The sequence below is a fragment of the Berghia stephanieae genome, chromosome 2 (assembly GCF_034508935.2).
Source record: "Berghia stephanieae isolate SIO BIC M18660-M18661 chromosome 2, UCSD_Bste_1.3, whole genome shotgun sequence".
NCBI classification, from domain to species: Eukaryota; Metazoa; Mollusca; class Gastropoda; order Nudibranchia; family Aeolidiidae; genus Berghia; species Berghia stephanieae.
In genome coordinates this window covers 79,082,195-79,105,718 of record NC_088361.1, presented here as the reverse complement: position 1 = coordinate 79,105,718, position 23,524 = coordinate 79,082,195, and the positions used below count along the sequence as shown (strand labels likewise).

The 23,524-nt window shown below is 32.3% G+C and overlaps 1 protein-coding gene across 1 annotated transcript in view; it reads left to right on the top strand.

The window, feature by feature from the left end:
• LOC144965597 (ras GTPase-activating protein 1-like) overlaps positions 1-23,268 on the top strand; it is a 30,447-nt gene extending 7,179 nt beyond the window's left edge. Inside the window, exons 5-24 of the mRNA XM_078901137.1 lie at positions 1,242-1,359; positions 1,904-1,988; positions 2,721-2,865; positions 3,116-3,197; positions 3,546-3,687; positions 4,127-4,209; positions 4,594-4,667; positions 6,299-6,386; positions 7,120-7,370; positions 7,651-7,724; positions 8,927-9,096; positions 9,857-10,019; positions 11,071-11,213; positions 11,905-12,020; positions 12,313-12,399; positions 15,423-15,490; positions 15,936-16,024; positions 18,086-18,163; positions 18,767-18,889; positions 20,043-23,268. Coding sequence (XP_078757263.1) covers positions 1,242-1,359; positions 1,904-1,988; positions 2,721-2,865; positions 3,116-3,197; positions 3,546-3,687; positions 4,127-4,209; positions 4,594-4,667; positions 6,299-6,386; positions 7,120-7,370; positions 7,651-7,724; positions 8,927-9,096; positions 9,857-10,019; positions 11,071-11,213; positions 11,905-12,020; positions 12,313-12,399; positions 15,423-15,490; positions 15,936-16,024; positions 18,086-18,163; positions 18,767-18,889; positions 20,043-20,117 — 2,254 coding nt within the window. The 3' untranslated portion in view covers positions 20,118-23,268. The remainder of the gene's footprint in view (positions 1-1,241; positions 1,360-1,903; positions 1,989-2,720; positions 2,866-3,115; positions 3,198-3,545; positions 3,688-4,126; positions 4,210-4,593; positions 4,668-6,298; positions 6,387-7,119; positions 7,371-7,650; positions 7,725-8,926; positions 9,097-9,856; positions 10,020-11,070; positions 11,214-11,904; positions 12,021-12,312; positions 12,400-15,422; positions 15,491-15,935; positions 16,025-18,085; positions 18,164-18,766; positions 18,890-20,042) is intronic.
• The last annotated feature ends 256 nt before the right edge of the window (positions 23,269-23,524 follow it).

Below are 23,524 nucleotides of genomic sequence, written 5' to 3'. Positions count from 1 at the left end.
TTATCTGTTCTTCATATCTTTAGCTCAAAGTTTATTATGTTAATATGCTGGTTCTATGATGCAATTCTCTCCTCTCTTCTATAAATAAAGACGAAATAAAATCCCTTCGGGTAGCCCAGAACGATGCTGCCAGGCTTATTTATAGAAAGAGGAGAAATCAATCTGCATCGGGTTTGCTAAGAGAACTTCACTGGTTTCCCGTTGAGAAATGTATAGAATATAATATCTGTAATATTGTTTTTAAATCACTGCACTCTGATTGTCCCGAATACATTCATGACATGTTAAAATTCTAGTCCCAGTCAGAAATCTGAGATCAAAGTCTGATAATCACATTCTTGTGAGGCCAAAACTGACTTGCAAAATTGGCGAGCATGCGTTTAATGTTCGGCACCCCTAATCTGAAACTCCCAAGATATATCAGAGACAATAATGATGCAGAATTTTTTTTAAATATCTTAAAACATTTCTTTTTAATATATAACACTGTAGAATTATATTGCTTTGTTTCATACTGCGAGTGGTTGTATATTTGAGTGAAAGTTGTCACGTTACTTTTAAACGTTTTGAGCTTGTTGAGATATGGGGTAAGGCGCTATATAAAAACCATATTATTATTATTATTATTATTATTATTATTATTATTATTATTATTATTATTATTATTATTATTATTATTATTATTATTATTATTATCATCATTATGATTATTATTATTATTATTATGTAGAAGCTTTCAGAGACAGATGATGTAAAGAAAGTCCATATTTTAGAAATAAATTATCCAACCTACACATTCAATCTTTTCCTTTTTTTTTTATTTCTTCAATCTGCTCTTTACATAAACTTACTTCTAGGGGTATATGGTAATAAATAGTTGACCTATATATAGGATGGACTCTCAACAGGCCTAATTTTATGTGAACGGAAATTTGTCTTTAGGGTCTATCCCAATAGAATACTGGAATAACCCAGAGGTCAGCCATAGTGCTGTAAAGTGAGCTAGAGCGAGATTACATTACAACTCAGTACATTTTATATACAAAGCAAAGACCGTACCAGTGAGCCATGCTGCCCCTTACATTATTCACACTAAGAAAAATTTGATTAAATGATCATTTTCACTGGAAGAGATCTCTTGTTTACAACAAAGATTGAAAAATATTTTAATTGACCCCAAATTTTAACTTTATATCATAGATATGATCTGATCACTTTCACTCTCTTTTTATTCTCCTCAGTTTTGACAAGGGTGACACCTTTATTGTGCAGAATGAGCTTGAAAATGAATGGCTATGGGTTACTCATGAGAGGACTAAAGAAAGTGGGTTGGTTCCGACTCATCTTATGGAAGAGTTGGTGAGTTGGAAGTAGTTAACTATATTCCAATATATTCAATCAGGTTGGTGAGCTTAAATTTTGTTAAGGAACATGTGTCTTGCGTCTGAGTCAAGTGATTACAAGAGACATGTTCCTTGTTGGTTGGTTCTCTACCTCATTAGTTGTTTTATTATTAATTAGATTTTATTTAGGTTTAAAAAAAATAGTTTTCAGACCTCTCTGAATACCCAAAAGTTTGCTGAATCTGATAGTACTCTGCAATAGACTAACCTATTCACAGGGTAGCAAGCAATTTTTTTTTTCTGTGACATACTAGTGTTTATGGCCTTGGCTCTGAAGGACTTATTGAATCCAACCCATGAACTCTTTAATATTATAGACAACCTTATATATTATTAAAAACTGTATACTATTTTGTAATATTATGGTTATTTACATTTTATTAGATACTCTTTGAATTAATTGCACGCCACATCGATGTGGATCTATAAATTTGAATTCTCCCATTTTGACTCTCTTCTTTTATTTTAATAAGTTTGATTATATTTTTTTTACTAATCAGACGTGTGATGGAGATCCGGTGGAAGCACTCCCTTATTTTCATGGCAACATAACAAAAGAAGAAGCAGTTGAAAAGTTAAATAAAGGTGAATAGTTATTAAATTTTGACTATATTCAACATTAGGTATTTAATTTGGAATAACCTTTTTGTTGGAGCTGATCTACATATTTTTTTATTATTGCTTGAAATCATTTAATGTTACTTACCAAAATGATTGATGGAATTGTTATGGGCAATGGCTCATTTTATTATAATGGCAAATTATATTCCAATAGTTATTTGTCTTAGTTGGCCTTTGGCACTGTGCCATATTACAGAACTAATTACAATAAAATCATATTTTATAAGACCTTTGTATTTTGCTCGAACAGTTCAATTGACAGGACATGAATTGACACACACGTAAATTGGTTTTGAATCTGTTATGTTAAATCAATTTTTAAACACAGACACACATATCTTTTGTCCAACCCACAGTGGCCTGGTAGAGCTGGGTCTGATTTGGATATTGTAGCCTTTGTACCAGAGGGTACTTATCTGGATGGGATTCCTGACCTTCTATAGTGGGCAGGGAGGCACTTGCTTTGTCTTCTTTCCCCCTTTATCTTCTTTCCAACATACTTTCTGTCTTTGTCTTGGGATGAAATTACTTGGTTTTGTTCTGGCACTGGCCAGATACCCTAGCTGGGAGGGAAACAGTCAAATATATAGTTAGATTTGGGAGATGATATTTATTTCCTTTGTTATTCACTGCATTATGTTTTATTTACATATTATATATTTTATTTACATATGATTACTTAAAATCTTTCACCAGCTGGGGATGGCAGCTATCTTGTGCGTCCAAGTGAGAACTCTCCAGGGGATTATTCTCTCTTCTTTCTACGTGGTAAAGAGGTCTTGCGATTTAGGATTGAGAAGAAAAACAGGTTTCTGCATTTGGGTGGCAGGTATTTTGAAAGGTATGGGCTACTTAAGTATATGCATAAAACTGAATGACAATTAATAACACATATCAGTCATACCTTTGTGTTATTATATTTTTGTTCCAATTTATATCAATGATAATCTGTTTTTAGATTTTATGTCTTAAATGAAGTAAGGTTCATTGTATTTTATCATTGTCATTTCTTTAATTTAAATTATAGTACTTATATTTGAGAAATAAGAAGGTGTTTCGCAGTTTTATCCTTATTCACCTTTATTCATCAGTTTGGACAACATAGTGGAAAGATACACGTCAGAAGAGATCATTGAAGGATCTAAATTAATATCAGCAGTACCAAGAGTAAAGGTAAACCATTTTTGCTGGGTGCAAATAATTCTTGTTATCCATTAAAGACATACCCAAACCATAATAAATATGTTGATTGCAATTAGTTATCTTTGTGTTCTATTTTCTGTCATACTTCCACTGATATTTGAATTGTAAAAATGGGCAGGGCAGAATAGACTATCAGATGGTCAAAATGATGTTAAAACCTTTTTTGTGTCCTTTAGCATTGTATGTTATGTTCTTATAATTGCTAAAATTATCAGGAGGACCAGGAATTGTTAACAAATCTCATTATATCATTTATTATAAACCAAAATTCATATATGAGTAATAGGTATTGCTTTATATTTACTTCTTTCTTTATAGTATCGTGACAAGATAGATAGCCGTTTTGAACCTTTAGATGCAATGGAAGAAATCTATTCATCTATTCGACAAAGTTCAGGACCAAGTTTACTCACTAGGAGTAATGATCGAATTGATATTACTGGGTTCCTCAACAAGCGAAGTAAGTAACCAGTTCTTGGCTTAAAAGAATAAATTTGTAGCATTCAATTATCAAGGATGTGTTTAGATTATATAGATGCTTGCTTTAAAAAAAAAAGCAATCCCCCAAAAAAGTAGATAACAAATTTTCTCCGTCCACATTTGTTTCAGATTATTATCTTTGTCATGTTTTTTATTGTTGATAAACAAATCCACTCAGAATTGAAGAAAAGTCCTGTGATTTTATTTTTCAAATTGAAATTTTATATGGACAATTATAATTATTGCCAAACATGCTCTTGCCCCTTTTAAAGCAGTAAAATTTTGTTTATGTTTCTTTTCTCTAACATACACATAGATTGGTCTATATTTTAATAATTTAATGTTTTGTGCAAAAGCTTCATTTTCAAATATGGACGGATTTCATGTGAGCCATTATACTGTCATCATTTTTATTTCAGGTGATCGAAAGAAGTTATGGAAACCATTCTACTTTGTTTTAAATGGCACAGAGAAATATCTCTACTATTTTGAAAATGAAAAGGTAATTTAAAAAGAAATGTGAGGATTTATACATTGCAATATCCAATAATTGTGCTCAACGTACTTTGCTAGCACAGCTCTTAAGCTCTGAGCATTGACAAATATTTTAAGGTACTTTAAAAGAATAGATTTGTTGAATGTTTTGAGTATTTGGTTTATCTAAGGGAAAACATTTTATGATGCCTTTTTCACTCATTTGATAAATATAACACATAATTCCATTCCCTCCCCACATTTAAACACTTGTCATATTGATTGCTTATAGATTCACTTATCTTCAACTTCCTGACATGGGCGCCAATTTAAAAAAAATAATTATATATTTATATATATATCTTTTTTTTTTAAAATTTAACATTTAACCTTTTTTTTTCTTTTGTTTTAGAAATCCAGGCCAAAAGGTGTTATTGATCTTAGTTACAGTGCATTGTATCCTGTACACGAGAGTCTTTTTGGAAGGTATCGATTATTGAATTATAAAAACCTCTTATGTTTATATGTATAATGTGCAGATTAGAGAGATTTTTGAAATTCCACATTTGTAAAGAAATAAACACAACAGGTGAAAATGAAAAATCATTATTATTTAAAAAAAAATTTTTTTTTTTTTTTGTGTAGGGAAATAGTTCATTTATATGTGAATTCAGCAGTACATGAGAATTTGATATTTACCAATAGTAACAAACATAAATATTTAGTTAAAAAGAACTATGGGGGTCCCCATAGCTTGGTAGAGCACTTGCTTCACAAGATCGAGATCGATCCTGGGTATAGTCAAGATTTTTTACTGGCCCCCTGTATACCAGCAGGGTATCTGGGTCTATTAGATCTGTTGGAAAGTGCTGTGCGATATACTTGCATCCTATCCAAAGGGTAGCATGCAATTGCTATTGTCCGTTTTACACTGTATAAATCAGGACATGGGCCAAATGGCTCAGAGGGACCACTCGAAAAGAACTCCCCAAATTGGTGCTCTTCACTAAAATGTTACTAAATTCAATAGCACCTAAACTCTACATGGCTCAAATGTAATGTTTCGTCATCTGTTGAGAAATGTTGTTCTTATCTTCGACCAACATAACAGAGATATTCAATAGTATTGACATTTCTGTCTTGCACTAGGCTTTCACCATAATATCATAGGTGTGCTCTATTTGCAACATGTGGGAGACTTGGGTGACCAAGGGAGACCCTAAAATTTTTGCTCCTCTAGAAAATGTAGACTGATTATTGTGGCACAACAATACCTGCTATCATCAAACTTCAGCAAACATCTCTTGTTATCCCTACAATGGTACAGCATTTAAAAAAAACTGAATGTTTTCTGACAAGATTGACTGGCCCCACATTGCAGCAATCTGTGTGTCTTAACTTTTTAGATATACAAAATTTTCAGGTTCGCCCTAGGTCTTTTAGGTCACACATGTTGTGACTATCCATCAATCAAGCACACATAAAACTGGGTTTGACGCCATGCTCAAGACAGAAATATAGCGATTAAATGAAAAGAGCTCTCTAATGTCTGTCAAAGGATGAAGAGTTGATTGAACATTATATCTGTTCCATGAGAAACAGAATACAATTTTTTATTGAGGAAATGAGCAGACATATGTATGTGCTACTTAATTCAATAACATTTTCTTGAAGAGAGGAATCCAGTAGTTGTTTTCAACTGAAAATTAATGTTATTGGTTAATATTTGGTTCTCTTACATTGCTGAATTCACTCATGAGCAAGCTATACCCCTGCAAAAAAAATTTGCTCAATTTTTCATTTGCTATAAAGGTGTAAAATGTTTAAAAAGTGATGCCATTATTTTTTTTTTAATGCTTTATTTATTTATTTATTATTAGAATTTAAAAAAAAATAATTTGCCTAGTTTAGTTCAACCACTACCTAGATTTTTGTTCTATAGTAACTCATCATTTACTCAATAAAAGGAATTTTAATATCTTCCTATATCTTGGAGTTAAAATGCTCTGCTAAATATAACTTGAGTTTATTTCCAAATTGATAGTAAGATCCATTTAGATTCCTATCTAAATACTTGGGGTCATAACATGAAGAAAGTTTTAAAATATGTTTTTCAGGGGAAATTGTTTCCAAATAGCGAGCAAGTATGACAATAACAATGAACAGTTTTGCTACGTGTCTGCAGAAACTGCTGAATTGGCTCAGGTGATGTAAATATTTATTGGTTGTGATTTATCATTAGAATACTTGTTTTGTTTTGAAACTTTAACAGCAGTGCTCTGAATTCATCACTACTCATTTAAAATGAAAAGTCTTTGTTGTTTGTTTTTTAAAAAGCTAAATTGGGACTACTAAAAGGATGTATATCAATGCAAACAACTTTTCCAGTGTCCCTATAACCGCCATCATCAACACACAACTGTGCTGAGACAAGTTAGGTATTTTTATCTAAAACCTAGGAAAGACTTCGCTTTAAAAAAAGAGATTAGCCTTTTTCTGTGTTTGATATTAGAAATTTTCCAATGTGTTGGTTATATTTTTCTCAGAAGTGAAAGAATCATTTTACAAAAAGAAAAAACAATTATCCTTTGAAGCCAAAGGTTGTCCCTGTTTTTAAGGCATTAAATGGACAAAAGCAATAGCTTGCTACCCGTGATTGATACTGGTCCTTTTGCATTGAAAGCCATGGCTCTAACAACTGAGCTATCAGGATCCCCGCTGTGCTAAAGTCTCATTTAAAAACCAATCCCTAATGAAAACAGATCATTGAGATCTGCTCTGATATAAATGAATGAGAGTATAATATTAATACCAATTAAATCAGTTCACAGCAAAAATATCAAATTATGCATCAAAGATCACTTCCTACTAGACTCTAAAGATAATTTTGAAGAAAATCTGTCTTTCATCTTGTATCGTTTTTTTTTGTTTTTTTCAGAAGTGGATTCAGAATTTGAAGCCTTACTGTGAGCAGTCTTGTTTGAAATCGCAGCATTCTCATATTTTGCTCAAAGAGTTCCACAAGCTTGAAGTCAGTATCTTGAATGCCCACAGGTTGTCAGCCAAACTTCTCAATCATCCTTACTGTGTGCTCACTCTCAATAGTGTACATATGAATAATGTTCGATTCGGACGGACAGAGGTTGGGGAAGGGACAAATTCATTCTGGAATGCTGATTTCTGCATAGAGTGAGTGGAAATGAAATCAAGTTCATTCTATATGATAAGGGGGGATAACAATTTTATATCAATCTTAGGCTGATTAGTCTATTTGTCATGTTGATATTTATATATGTTGTTCTATATTCTATATTTTGTCATTTTACAATTTCCTTGCTCTGTGTATATTAAAAGAATAAACAAAAAACTACCATGTAAGATTTTACATATCGTGTCAATATTAATTTTTTTAATTTTTTGGTCATGAACATTTTTAATCTTTAAACAATCTTGTTAATTCTCTTTTCAGTGATATTCCACCCAATGTTGTATCTTTTACCATTCTAATGTATAATAAGACAAGATTGAAAGATGAAGAAAAAGGTAGGTCAAATAACACCATAATGTTAAACATAGATTTTCATATTCTCCAACTTATATCATGAATTTAATTTCAGCCACAAGGTTTTTTGAAAAATATTTCCTCTTTTTTGTTGCACTTAAGATTTAGAATGTTTTTCAAGATCTTTGCCAATATAGAGAATATATTGTATCTAAAAAAATGTTCAGGGGGACGAATAGACATTTGCAAAATAAGAAAATGAATAAACAAATGACTAATTGATTCAATGATGATATTTTCAAATACAGATGAGGATTATGACAGCAGTTGTGATTGTTGGTGGTTTTGTGATGATAATGAATAATATATTGATGATGGTGGTGATAGGATGAAGAAGATTATGATGGATGGTGAATAAAGCAATGATGCTGGTGATAAAACAGATGTAAAGAGGATCATGGTGACGATGAAGAAATGGATGATGGTGATTGTAATGTGAATAATGAAAAAATGGTGACGACGATGATGATGGTGATGATGACGTCTCTGCTCTCTCTCTCTCTCTCTCTCTCTCTCTCTCTCTCTCTCTCTCTCTCTCTTTCTCTCTCTCTCTCTCTCTCTCTCTCTCTTTCTCTCTCTCTCTCTCTCTCTCTCTCTCTCTTGCCGGTAATTTGAACGTTACTTAATTGGACCACTTTCCGAGACCAGCCTTTGGAAACATTAAACATTCGTAATTTTGCGAGATGATAAAAGTAGTTATTTTAGTAATCAATAATTTATCCTCACAAGGATTGAATAACACTTCAAAATCTTTGAAATTATATGATGTGCTATTAACTTTTATTTTCAATAAGTTTTAATGACTTAGAGATGCTCGTAAAGTTCTGAAATTGGAGCCAAATTTCGTAATTCTAGGAATTGTGCGTACTAGTGGGCATGTCTGATTTCTGTCTAATGGCATCGTTCCAGTCAAGACGCTTCAAATATGTTTGCAGTATTCACTTTGGGAACTTATATCTTTCTATCATGGAAATAAATTCAGAATGAATTAAGGTGCTTAAGTCTCATGTGTATTTCTATCCTGATGAAAAATTAGGATTTAATCTAATTGATTGTAGTTCTTATGTTCTTCAATTGGAAAATGATTGCTTTATACAAAAATATGTTACCCTCATTTACAAAGTTATTTGTTTTTGACTATCTGCTAATTTTAATTTTTTTTCCATTTTAAAAAACATCACAGCTTCTGTGACAATCACATTGAATGATCTGATAGGCAAAGGGTTCCAGGAAATAACCTATCCACTGCAGTCACTTCCGACAATCAAAGGAGAGCCTGGGTCTGTCTGTGTCAAAACACGATATGAGCATGAAATCATAATGCCCAATGAAGAGTACACTTCTCTCAAAGAGGTCAGTGTTGTGTTCTTATAAAGAGGGCTGTAAAGACATTCATTTTTCAGGATTTATTCTGAGATTTTAAAAAGTTTTGTTAAATAGAAAATTGTAGTGTTATCTGATTGGGTGATCAAAGAGTCATTTTTTAAAAATGTTTGACACAAAAAGACAAAAGCTATTGTGGAAAGGATATTGTCTTCATCAATTTTTTTTCTAAACGTTGACAAATTGGTCTGAAACAGAGAAATTGGCATCAGAAAATAAAAGGAGAAGCTTCTTAGGACATAAAGTGTTGATAATATTGAAAATGACCTTCTGTCTCAGCTTCATCCTCTCGTTTTATACAGAAAGCACCGATCATGAGCTTTTATATAGCGCAATATCCACTCAAAGCACTTTACAAAGGGTCCTTGACCAACAGCAATTTTTTCCGACATATACTACGCTGTTAACGGCCAGGTACTCATTTACACCTGAGTACGGTGAGAGAATGTGAATAAAGAGCCTTTTCCAAGGACTCAACTATGTGCCAAGCAAGACTCAAAACCAGGACCTTCCGATCCGAAAACGAGTGTCATACCACAAGACCACATACCCTCACAAAAGTCAATATTTGTCAACCTACAAATCCTATTGTTTATGGAATAAATTATTTTCTAATAATAGATTTAATTTGCAACTTACTTGTCAATATGTAACATTAATTACTCCATCAATGAATTAAACATTAATCATGACAGATTTTAATTGTCATTATTTTTTACCATTCTCTCAGCTTCTCCTTGATGATGGATTTGAGCAAATAATTGCGTTGTCTCAAGTATCAGATGAACGAGAGCGCACAACTCTTGCCCATGCCTTACTTCAAATTTTTAGATATGAGAGAAAAGAGGCAAGTCTCCTATGTGCCCTGAATGAGAAGGAAATTGAAAAACAAGGTAAGATACAAATAAATAAACATTTACACCGCTCATCTACCCCTCAATGGACAGATGGCTCTTAGTGTAATATGGGACAATGAAATTGGAAAAAGTACTCATATTTTGTGTTCACTAGTTGTTCAGATGTAGAGACAAATATTGACTATTCATGAAACATTTAAATAACCCCAAAAGCAAGTTCTCCAAGCAATGCTTTTGATTTAATCACATTTTGTGGTGGAGTGGCAGGTGAAAGGGTGGTATGGCAAAAACAGTATCCTTGTAGACTAGAATTAAGAACTAAAGGAATTGTTTTGGTTTTTTCAGTGTGTCATAAAGTTGCTTATCAAAATTCATGTTATATGATCAACTATACAAAATTAATTCTGGGTTGAGAGAGACCGGATAAAAAAAACAAATTAAAATGAAGTGGTTTCTTTTAATCAGATCTATTGATGAGTGAGTCGGCTATTCTACTGATTGAGCCTTTACTTCTTCAACCAGCTATGATATTATTGTAACACTCCTTCGGTAAAAGAACAAAAGAGAAATAAACTTTGTTGTTGATATGACCTGCTCTTCGTATTATTCCTAAAAATGGCTTGACATTTTCTGTTTGCATTCGCTAAGAGGGAGAAATATGTACGTATTTGTATTTTTATTTCGACGACATCATTTTAGTGCATCAATAATTTTGAACAATTCTCTGTTGGATGAATGCAGAAGCGAAAAATATCACAATTGTTTTTATGATTGATATTTTATAAAATATGTTTGGCTTGAATTTCCAAAATGAATATCCAAAACCAACTCATGCAAGAGAGGTTTTGAATGATGTTTGCAGATATGATTATTATTATTATTATTATTATTATTATTATTATTATTATTATTATTATTATTATTATTATTGTTATTATTATTATTATTGTTATTATTATTATTATTATTATTGATATTCTATTATTAGATTATCTCAGATTTTGAAAATCTTTTTGTAAGATCTAGGTAAAAAGATTATATTTTCAAAGCAGAATATAATTTTTATATTTAATCCTGTTTTACACAGCTGATGTTCCTACTCTGTTCCGGTCAGACTCACTGGCCACTACCCTCATGGTGCAATACATGAAAATGTCTTCATCTAGTTTTGTTCATAAAGCCTTGAGAGAATCTGTACAGAAAATTGTAGAACTAAAACAGTCCTGTGAGGTATTATCAACATAATCATCATCAACATCATCATCATTATTATTATTGTTATTATTATTATTATTATTATTGTTATTATTATTATTATTATTATTATTATTATTATTATTATTATTATTATTGTTATTATTATTATTACACATGCTTTTCAAGTTTTGATTATTATCAGTTTTCCAAAATTTGGCAATGATTGTATTGCAGATAGCTAAATTGTGATTCTTTTGTGTTTTTCTTTTGTTATGAACTTGAGCATTTTAAATTTAGAAATTGTTATTTCAGTGATAAATCTGACACTAAATTTCTGGCATTTGTTTTGTCCATAGTTGGATCTCGTCTTGTAGTAAAGGGAAGTAATGATGAGTATGGTCACTGAATAGATGAGTGTCAATGATCGTAAAACTTTGGCCCTGACATGGTGTTCTTGGGCAATCTGTTTCACACATTACCCCACTGGACTCAGATGTGAATAAGTACTTAGCTATAGGCATCGACAGATAATTTGGGAATGCTTATTTAAAAAGGTCACTTTACAAGCAACTTGTACTCTATGAAATAGAACTTTGTTTCCATGTGGTCAGTTAAATAATTAGTTGAATAAGTAAAGTGTTGTTAAGATAAATGATCAACGTAATACTGTGGAAATGTACTTCAAAACTGTGGGTTATTATTTATTTATTTTCACTGTTTTCAGCTTGATCCAAAACATTTAGAAAATACAACAGACCAGCAGCCAAATTCAGAGGTGTTTCTGCGAATTTTAACAGAAATGGTTGAGTCCATTTTTACCTCTGCTGAAGCATGCCCCATGTAAGTGAAAATTTCTTATTTGAGAGGAGTGATCTTGTAAAATTTGCAAAGCAGATATAGATGTATTTATTAATCATAATTATTAATGATGTTATGCTTTAGCTGGTTAGACAGATTGCAAGAGTCACAAAATTCATAATCTTTCAGGGTTTTGAGCTTTATTGCTTTAAAAAAATTGCCAAAATTGTCACAGAGAGCATGGCACCAAAAATTATATAATTTCAAAAGTTCTTAAGATTTGACTTGAATACATGCTCAAATTTTAAAGAAAATATTTTTATTCTTCCATCAGGACATTGCGATATGTGTGCTATTGTTTACAAAAAAGAGCTAAAACAAAATGGCCATCTGACGACTCTGTTAGAACCAGAGTAGTTAGGTAAGTAAAGAATACATATTGTTTTATGATATTATTTTGACGTGGATTCATATTTTATAACTGATTCTTAAAGATGGCCATACCCCCAAAAAATTATTTACTCTCATATATCTTGGTAAAATGATTTGAGCAAACATTCTACACGTGAGTGGAATAATATCAACTTCATATTTAAAGATATTATCATGGTTTTATCAATATAAATAGTTCAAAACTATAGTTTCCTCATATTTCTCTATAAGACAAAAATCACGGCTGACATTTTCAAGTACAAACCTGCCAACTGTACAGATATAATTGATACAGTGATCACAGCCTAATTATCTGACTTTGAGCGACATTTCAGGTTATTAGCTGAAGTAGGTTATTAGGCAACAACAACGAGGGAGAGTTGGGGGTGGGTGGAACACTTGACAAATTCAAGCAGCAGGAAAAATGGTGATTTTTGCCCAACAATTTCTCCGGATGCGATTAGAACTGCTCATGAATCAACCCTTCAACCAAATCCCACTACCCCAACCTGACAATAATATGTAACACTGCAATGATGACATGTTTTTCTTGTTTGTTATATCAAAGCTTATGTCTTGTAAAATACTGGACTGGAATCATAGACCCAGTACAATCACAACATAGGTCATTCCCCAACATTTAATCTGGTCATAGATGCAAGAGAAGGTGGAAAAGGTTTTATTTAAAACTGTATGATACTGCTTGTAAATTCTAAATGCAGGATATGTGATTTTATTTTAAGCACGCAGGTGCATGTTTATGAGCCAAATTTTGAATCTCTATTAAGATTATACCATTCTGTTATGTTTTTAATGATAAAAGTAGCTTATAAGATATGAAATCGAGATATTAGAGAGGTACTTTTAAAAGTAAAAACTTGGTTATAATGTGAAGTGGGCTATTACTAGTTATGGTTTTAGGCCACATTGACCACTGTACTTGCAGATTTTTCTTTTTGAATAGCCAAAACCAGCCATAAAAATATGTAATGACCACGGAATTTGAAGATTATTTTTTTTCGAGCCAAAAGCAGCCAGAAAAGATATGAAATTAGGGAATGGCCATTGTATACAATTTTTTTTCTTCTAGCCAAAAGCAGACGGAACAGATAGGTTATTAGGCATTGATTCCTGTACTTGCAGATTATTATTATTATTTATTTTTTAAACCAAAAGTGGCCAGATTTGGATTTTTTAATCAAAATTCTAGATTAGAACTGGTGGATACCTTGGGAGTCATTCTAGACAAAATCGCTTTCTATAGACCAGCAAGTTGACCACCTTATCAAAATCCTGAATTTCGAACTTTTTAGCTTTTATTCAATTTGATGCTCTAAAAACCGTTGTTTCTGCACTGATCCTATCCCATTGTAACTCTCTTCTCACTGCTCTTCCAGATTATAAAATTCAGAATAGGGCTGCTAGACTGGTCCTAGGAAAGTCTCATATTGATGACACCAAAGCTATGCTTATTAATCTCCATTGGCTACCTGTGAAAGCCAGAATTGAGTACAAAATTCCTCTCACCTGTTTTCATGTAGTTCAGTCTTCTGCCCCCCTTTATAATCAAGACATTCTTCAGCCTTATGTTCCAAAGTGTAATTTGAGATCACATAACTCCAAATTGTTAGTAGAGACGAAAACAAATCTTAAGAGTTTGGGAGATAAATCCCTTTCAAAATTTGGCCCCACAATTTGGTATTCCCTTCCCCAATCCGTTAGAATATTTGACAATGTTTGACAAGATGCATCTTAAGACATTTCTTTTCACCAAATACTTGCTTGTCCTTCTTATAACTGCATTGATAAAATAATGCCGTATGAGTTGTGATTAGATAAGTAGTAACATGTATTATTTTTTAAGCACTTTGAGGTTTCGACATCGCCATCAAGCGCTCTATAACTGTACTCATTATTATTGTTATTATCAGACTTGCCAACCATCCCAGATTCTCATTTTGGAATAATTAAATAAAAAATTAATTAATGAAGAAATAATTAAAATTTGGTTGTGTCGTAAAAACGATATCCACAAAATAGAAATCTGGGTGACGTTTGTTTTTGATTTATTAACATCATCATCATTACCACCACTATTGCAACCTACACTTCATCATCATCATCATCAACGTCACCACCACCACTACTAAAATTATTGTCATCACTACCACCTACACTTCAACCACCAATACCACATCAACATCGCTTTCACCGCTACTACAACTGTCACATCATCACAACCTTATCATCATTCCTAACTCTACTACAACCGACACAATCACATTATCATTACAACCACCACTACTACTACAACCACCACCACATCTTCATTACTACCACAACTGCTAAACCACCATCCCCGCATCATCATCATTACCACTACTACTATAACCACCATCTTGATGTCATCATCACTACCACCATCACTTCATCATTCATACCACTACTACTACTACAACCACCACCACATAATCATTACTACCACTATTACTACAACCACCACTACATCGTCACTATCACTGCCACCACAGTCATCTCCACAACACAATCACTACCACTACTTCTACAACCACTACCACCTCATCATCATCACTATCATAATTACCACAATCACCACCACTATGTCATCATCACTACCACCACCATATCATCATCACTACCACTTCTTCGACAACCACCATCACCACATCATCATCTCTACATCATCATCACTAACACTACTACTACATCAATGACCACCACATCATCCTTCTACCACTACTACTACAACCTCCTCCACCAGATCATCACTGCCACTACTACTTCAACCACCACCACCACCATATCATCACTACCACCACTACTGCAACTGCCACTACTGTGTTTGGTAATCAGACCTGCAAATATGTGCACACCAGTTGATACAGAATAGAAAGAATTTTGTTGTCTGTGGGAAGCATTTACTCATTCTTATAAAGCTGCTAAGATGTCATAATTTTGTAATTGATTAACGAATTTCATTTTATTTTCCAGTGGGTTTATTTTCCTCCGCCTTCTTTGTCCTGCCATTATAAACCCCAAGTCTTTCAATTTAGTTTCAGGTAGGTTATTTGTCACATAATTTTCATCAATAAAATTCTTTTTGCTAGTTCAATCTGTCTCATTTTCATTATCTCTGAATTTCTTTTCTCTTCCAAATGTTACATCATTCCAAAAATAAAAAATAAATTTTTTTAAATAAAAAAAGAGACTATTAGAACTTGTATTTGATGAGTTTGAAGATGGTTCTAGAAGTCTTCAGTAACTTGGCACTCATGCATTTATTTCTCCACATGGTAAACCTATGTAATGTCACATTTCTTCAAACTGTTGTTGACTTTTTTCAAAGAGAAATATGACCCATGATGGGCCCCTTACCAGTCTTCAACGGCTTCAGTGGCATTTTTATTCATTAGCAATCATTGCATATTTGACCAATGCAGAATTTTGATATGCTAGAGGAACTTAATTTAACATTTATACACTCATTTCTATTTAATTTCACAGAAAATCCCTCAGATACAGCCTCGAGAACTCTTATTCTTGTCGCTAAGGTGCTTCAGAATCTTGCAAATCTAGTCGATGTTGGACCAAAGGTAAGCATGTCTTAGTCAAAAGAAACCACTTTGAAGCTTCACAGAGCTCTTCGTTTTATTCCTGCTTCTTGCTCTCTGCACACAGCCTCTTTCTTAGATAGTTCGTTCAGCTTTAGTATTCACAACTTTACCAACACTAATAAGACATGACTCTGCTTACCTTTTTGTGTGTGTGTGTGTGTGTGAAAGTGACAAATTCAGTGAGTCTTTTAGAAGAGAGATGTGTTTGAATGATATTAAAAAGTGGATGAAAGTGAGCAAACTAAAACTCAATGTAGAATTAATCAAGATTTATGTATAATAATACATTCAAGGGAAAATTTAAAACAACCTCAGGGTAGTAGATTATAATATTATCATCCCTGGTGAGGTTCCTGATTTCCCATAGTGGGCAGGGAGGCATTTACTTTTCATCTTGATGCCATATGCATAATAAAAAGTATATAGGTTGGGATATTACAAAAACGTGAGTTCCCAATGTGGCATAGATCTTTTCATCTACTCCCATTCATTGCCAGTTGGTACATTAAAATATGTCAATTGATAGGATATGGACAAATTCAAAACAAAGCGGCTAGATTAGTTATATCAGTCGTATACAATAATCATATTTCTCAAATCTCTAAAAAAATATTTCTTGTTTGTGTGTCTGTTTTGTTGTGTGTGTGTGTGTGTGCGTACGCATGCATTTGTATATATGTTTCTGTTTGTAGATATATAAGTGGATGCAACAGTGCAGTATTATTGAATTATTATTATTATTAATATTATTATTATTATTATTATTATTATTATTATTATTATTATTATTCAGTGATAATCCTCCGCGGAATTCCGGGATTTTGGAATTTTCTTTGAAATGTTCCGCTGTTTTTGCAGTGTCAAACATTTTTCTATGAAAAGCACTCAGGCGGCTTCATGGTAGATCGATGAAAAAATTACCATTATGTCTTGTGTCAAATTTTGACAACTGTGCTCAGTAGCATGAATTTTGGTGACACTCGCATTTTTATATCGTGCATTTTCATCACTGTGTGATGCTCAATGCATGTTACAAATAAATAATACAAAATTTACATTTGTATACCACAATGATATCAATAGCAGCAGTGTATGTACTATCGTATCAATATCATGAAAATGTAATGGTAAAAAGATAGTGCTTTGACAATGATTTAAAACTATCAATAGATTTTGCTTCTCTTATCCTTCTGGGCAGGTCATTCCACACAAGGGACCCAGTGTGGGCAAAGGAATGGCTGCCATAAAATTTATAATTGTAATTATTTTTAAGAGTAAGCTTCATTTTGTCAGTCGAGGATCGTAAATCCCTATTTGGTACATATATTTCTAACATGCTTTTAATGTAGTCAGATGCTTCATCATGTAGGCTTTTAAAACAAAACAGAGCGATCTTAAAAATGATTGTTCCCTTGACAGGCAGCCAGTGCAGCTCATACACAATAGGTAGGGAGTGTGCCATTTCTTTTGTCTTGTCACTAATTTAGCTGCACTATTCTGTATGACCTGCAGGCGTGAGATAAAATACCATTGCAATAGTCTAGACGTGATAAAACAAGAGTTGTGATGAGTTTCATTAATAGTAGTTGTACTTTTGTTTATTTATTTTTTGTTTGTTTTTGTTTTGTTTTAATTTTTTGTAATTAAAAAATTGTTAATTGTCGTTATTATTATTATTATGAGGATGATGATGATTATTATTATTGTTATTATTGCTGTTGTTATTATTATTATTATCAATTATTATTATTATTATTATTATTATTATTATTATTATTATTATTATTATTATTATTATTATTATTATATTTAAAGGTTAAATACAAGTTTTGTTACCATACAACCAAATTATTATTATAATCTCTTCTCTTTCAATCAGTTAAAAATAGAATCGAATGAAATTTGAAAGTTGACCCAATTCAGGTTGCTCTAAGATATTATTACCTTCTATCAGATGTTTAATACATCTATATCAAAATTATACATTTTTTCGTTCAGTTTATAATTCTTGCCTCTATTCCACATGTATTTGGTCAACAGGAAGGATATATGGAAGTTATCCAACCATTTGTTAAACAAAACAGAAGCAAGATGATTTTTTTCCTGGATGAGCTTTCGGTACGTAGAATTGCACTAATGATGGGCCATAACACAATGTTCTTGTTGCGCCAAATATCAGTAGTAAACAAAGATTTTAAATTGGACTGTTGCGAAGAACAACGGAAACAATATTACAGAATTAACTCTCAGCAGATTTGAAAATGATAAATGATTCAGAAGTGGAGAGACTGGAATTGCAGCTATAGCAAGAGTAGCTTAAATTATTTCAAGCAATATTTTCTTTATCAAAGTTTGGCTTCTCTCTTTGTTATACTTGGCAAATAGCAATGAATGGGCCAGTGAGATTGTCACACTAACTTGTCACCATTATATCAATGTGTTTTGCATGTAACGAGTATCACCACATACTATTGTGTTGCCTAAAAGCCTGTTTACATGTATGAAATGTATATGTCAGAGAAGGAAAGAAAGAAAATTGCTTGATTTATGGCTGCAGCCAAAAGAGACATTTTTAGTTGTGTTTGTGTGGTTAGTTCTTTCTTTTTGTTTGATGTTTTCTTTTAAAAAATGTTCTTCTTTATTTTTTTTTTATTTTTTTTAGCATAAGGCCTGAAAACGATTTTTGAATCTAAGTAATCTTTTTTTTTTTGTCATTCACAGAGTATCTCCAAAGAACCCTCAACGTCAGATGTATTGCCAGGTGACCCTGCACGTGAGCTTGCCACTATTCACCAGCTTTGTGCCAATCATTTAGATTCCCTCAAGTCCTATGTCATCTCTCAGGTATCCAGAATTTAGGACTGAAATCTTGTTTTCAACTTTGTTGGGAAAGGGGGGGGGGGGGGGGGGGGAGTGTACTTATGACTTACTAGTTATATTTAAATTTATATCTTAAAATCAGGTTTTGCCTTTACATTTTCCTTTCTAAATACCAGGTTTCTCCTAGATTTGAATCATTTGATAGCCTAAACTCCTTGATTTTGTATTATAGAAATAAACACTTATTATTCATTCCAAAAGATGTAAAGAATGATTTGTTTATGTCTGAGATAAATGATTAACGATTTGTATGCATAACCATGACAAACCAAAGTTGTGAAGAAAAGTCTTGTCAACTTGTTTAGATTTAATCATGGGTGCAAGAGTGCCGGCTACTGCCGGCCGATTGGATTACCGAAAAAACGTCGCCGGCATTTTGAGATTTGGATTTGATTGATTTTTAAATATTTTTTTTTTAGTTTATTTTTGTATATTTTAAAATTGTGCAACTTGTGACAAGAAACTTAACAAATTACTGCATTACAACCTTTGGATGAAACATACAACAATTGTGGCCTACTATTATGAAGACTAGATGCTGAGAACAAGACTTCAAATGACGAGATAAGTCCTTGAATCTTGCAGGCTTTTTCAGATTATATGTCTGGTCATAAGTAGACTTGCAGGCTTTTTGAGGTCCAGTTGCTTGCACCCATGATTTAATGCTTTTTGACCATCATCTACCACAAACGATGAATGCATTTCTAAACTTTTGAGCCTGGGCTAATGGTATTATGGATTATTTACTTTCACCTGTGACAAATAAACGAAATGCTTCAGAGGTTCAACTTCTAGCATGAGATGGAAATTGATTTTAATCTTATACATCATTACAAATTCTCCTGACAGCATGTAGACTTGCTTGTCATCAATTGATATAGTCATTGTCATTTTATAGCTCTTTCTTGAGACAAATATCATCCTATACAGTTGTATGACAACTTTTGTAGCTGTCTTTAGGTAAGAAAAATAAAAGTCAAGTTCAAAATTATATATATATAAATATAAATTAAAAAACCCACAAATAATAAGAAAATATTTTTTCTAATGTAAGGTGTCATTAGAAGGGAAAACATATTGAAATGTTAAAGCCAATTCTCACTCTGAATCTCTACAGGCATCAACGAAAAAAATTGTTGTGGTGACAGAGATGTTGACGAATCACAAGAAACGCTACATGGGTGATACTTGACACAAGGTTTGGATTTCCAGCACTGTATAGGTTAATGGAAATCTTGTGTAAACTGTGGCTATGAAAAACTGAGATGATACAGAGATTGTGATATGATCATATTTGAAAGATGTCAGTTTTCAAGCAGTACCCTTTTATTTTTGACAAAATGGAGAACGAGCTGTGTCAGATCTAATATGTCTGAATTTAGATTTTTGTTGAATCACAGAAAGGGGCAAAAGAAAAGATGAATACTCTTATCAAGCTGAATGCTATTTTGATATTTCATGCAATAATGAGATATTGCCAGAATTGCTTTTTCTTTTCTTTTCTTATCTCTTTTGAAAATGGGAGTCATGATAATGAAGTTCTTATATTTTGCTTCGCAGGATGTCATTTATATCGGGGGTTTTTTCCCATGGCATGAAGTTTTGACGGTTCACTTTTTTTTTTAAATTGTGTATTATATTGAATTTGTAATACATGTAAATAAATATAAATATATACAGTCGATATAATTCATTTGTTATATTCAAAAGTAAAAAAGCACTTTACTATGTTTGTTTTTACAAAGTTAGTTGAGTCCCATATAGATATTGGTTCAGCATATAATATTGTATCTTCCCATCAATGACTAACATTTTATTTACCTTTACAAGTTGGGGATTGAAAATTACTGGGTCGAGAGCAATGTAGCAAATGTCGTATTTAATAGGTTTGTTTATCTGTTTCGTGTACAGCCGATGCACATTAGCCAACCAAGGCTATCGGATTTGTTCATCTGTTTTCAGTTCTGGTCACCCATAAATAAAGATATATACTAAACTCATATTTGTCATTGTGGTTAGGGGCCATCAACTCCCACATCCCTGTGGGTACAGGATATGAACTCTTGTTGTCTATTCTATCCAACTGTACGTATTGTCCCTTTTCACATGGCTTTATGTCTTTGTTTGGGAATGACTGCTTATTTAGCCTATGCTCTGACTGGGAATTTTTAATTAGAGAAAAAAAAAGCATGTTATATGGAAATAAGTAATCCAGTCAAACTGATAAGTTACAATTAGATCTGTTTCTATTCAAGCAAGTCCCATTTGTCTTAATATTTCTTATTTTTTGTGTATGTGCTTATAAGACAAATAATTTTAATTTCTATATATAATTTATTTTTTCTATCCCAACATCTTACTCTTTTTTTCGGTGGGAGAGAGAGAGAGAGTGGGGGGGGGGGGGGGAACTGAAATGATTCTAGAAAAGTGTTGTTTGTACTTTTCAATTCCTAAACACAAATAAATATACCTGCTATCCACAAGGAAATGTCAACAATGGAATCAGACAACTCGGCTGTTTTAGTATTGTTGACAAGCAAGTAATCAGCCCATTGTGTTTTTAACCTCACATGGCCTGTCAAATGTGTTTTGTTTTTTTTGTTTTTTTTTTTTTTTTGGTATAGATGGAAAATTGAATTGCCAAAACAATATTGAACTCAGCCTCCTTTGATATATTGATTTTTCAGGTGATCTCAGACTGAGAGAATAAGCCATTTTCCATAATTTCATTAGAATGATATCAAAGTTAATCTGGAAATATTCACTATTTACGGCTGAAATGAACAGGACACAATACGATACTATCAGATTGGAATCAATGTTGTACATTGCCTTCATTTTAATTATGTAGCATTTCCCTTTCATTGCACTTTTGGATTGTATTTAAGGAGATGATAATTCCATTGTATGCATTTATTAAAACTAAACTGCACTTCTGGGTAGTGTTTTAAACTATCAAGTATAAAATTAGCATTTGTATGTATTTGTTTTTTTTCTTCACAGTTTTTCCGTCCATCTTCAAATTTTTTTTTCTACATGAACTGTGTGTCATTATGACCTATCCTTACCACTGCTGCAACAATTGCGCTATTGTTCTTCTGCTTCTGCTACATTACCACTACTACTGCTACTATAGCAATGACAACGACATCGACAGCCACCACTATTACAATTTCTGTTACTGATGCTACAATGGTGATGCATCATCATCATCATCATCAATCGTCATTATCATAATCAATCATCATCATCATTATCATCATCATTATTATTATTATTATCATCATCATCATCATCATCATAATTAATATTATTATTGATTTCATCGTTGTTAACTATCTTAATGTGTATTAAATTTTCTTCACTCTTTCAAGGTGCAATGGTAGCTACTTTGCCTCCAGGATCCACTTCTCTTCTTTTCTTTTCTTTTTTTTTTCTTTTTTTTTTGTTTTTTGCTATCCCATTATCTTATTATTTTTTTTCCTGGGGGCTTGTTTATATGACCCAATTATGTTGCAAGCACTATTAAACTCTCCAAGAAATATATTTGTCATGAAAATTTGAGAAATTACAAATATTACAATTTTTCTGCAATTACATTGATGATATTGTTAAATAGAATGAACGTTGAGAATCTTTTGAACATGAAAACATGAAACATTGATTCACTTTTGTAGTTAGTTGCGTGCCCTCTTTCTTACAATATGATGTGATTTTAATGTGGAGTGTTTATTTTTCAAATATTCCACAAGATATAGCAACTTATTTGAGATTTTTCTCTCAAAATGTTTTTCTTATAAGTTTTTTAATGTCTTTTTACCTCCCAGTTCTATCACACACACTTGCAAACATAGATACTGCCTTGTATATGACTTTTATATGTTAGAGTAGGCAATTACCAAATTTTGACATTTGTTGACTTTAACCCAGACCTGCCTAGAAAGGACATTTTGTACTTGTATGTAAATTTTACTTACGACTACTCATCATCACTAACCATATTATCTCCATTAACGGCATCGTGCTGTTTTTAAAATGCTCTTGGGCAATGCCCTTATATTCAATCGGTGAACGCGATGTCCAGATGTTAGTGTCAGTTCTGCACCTTGCAAGCACTTTATTGCCACAGTGAATCACACTGTGTGTCAATGACCTTTGTAATTTGTCAATAATTTAATAATGCAATTGCCTAGTGTGCTTTGTGAAAATATCATTTCAGATCTCTCTCCTCTGCATCACTCTTGTTTGCACATTGGCTACAGACCTGATGCAATTTTGTTTTTCTATAATTTATGCCCTGCCTGTTTAATCATTAAACTTTTTTTGTTATTAAAAAAAAAAAACAACTTTTTGGGGGGTAATGGCAAGAGCAAATAAATTGAATAATTTGCTAGCAGATGTGTTGATATGGATAATACAGATTTTATAGTCAAACAGACTTCAAACAAAAGGTCGGCATTTGTAAAATTTGATATTTTTTTTGTAATGGACTTTATTTCAAAACTACGAATTGTAATTAATGACTCACTTGCCTTCTCTTTTCTTACTAGTCCAGCTCTTGATCATTGTCAGATGGATTAATGCTTTATCACTTATCAA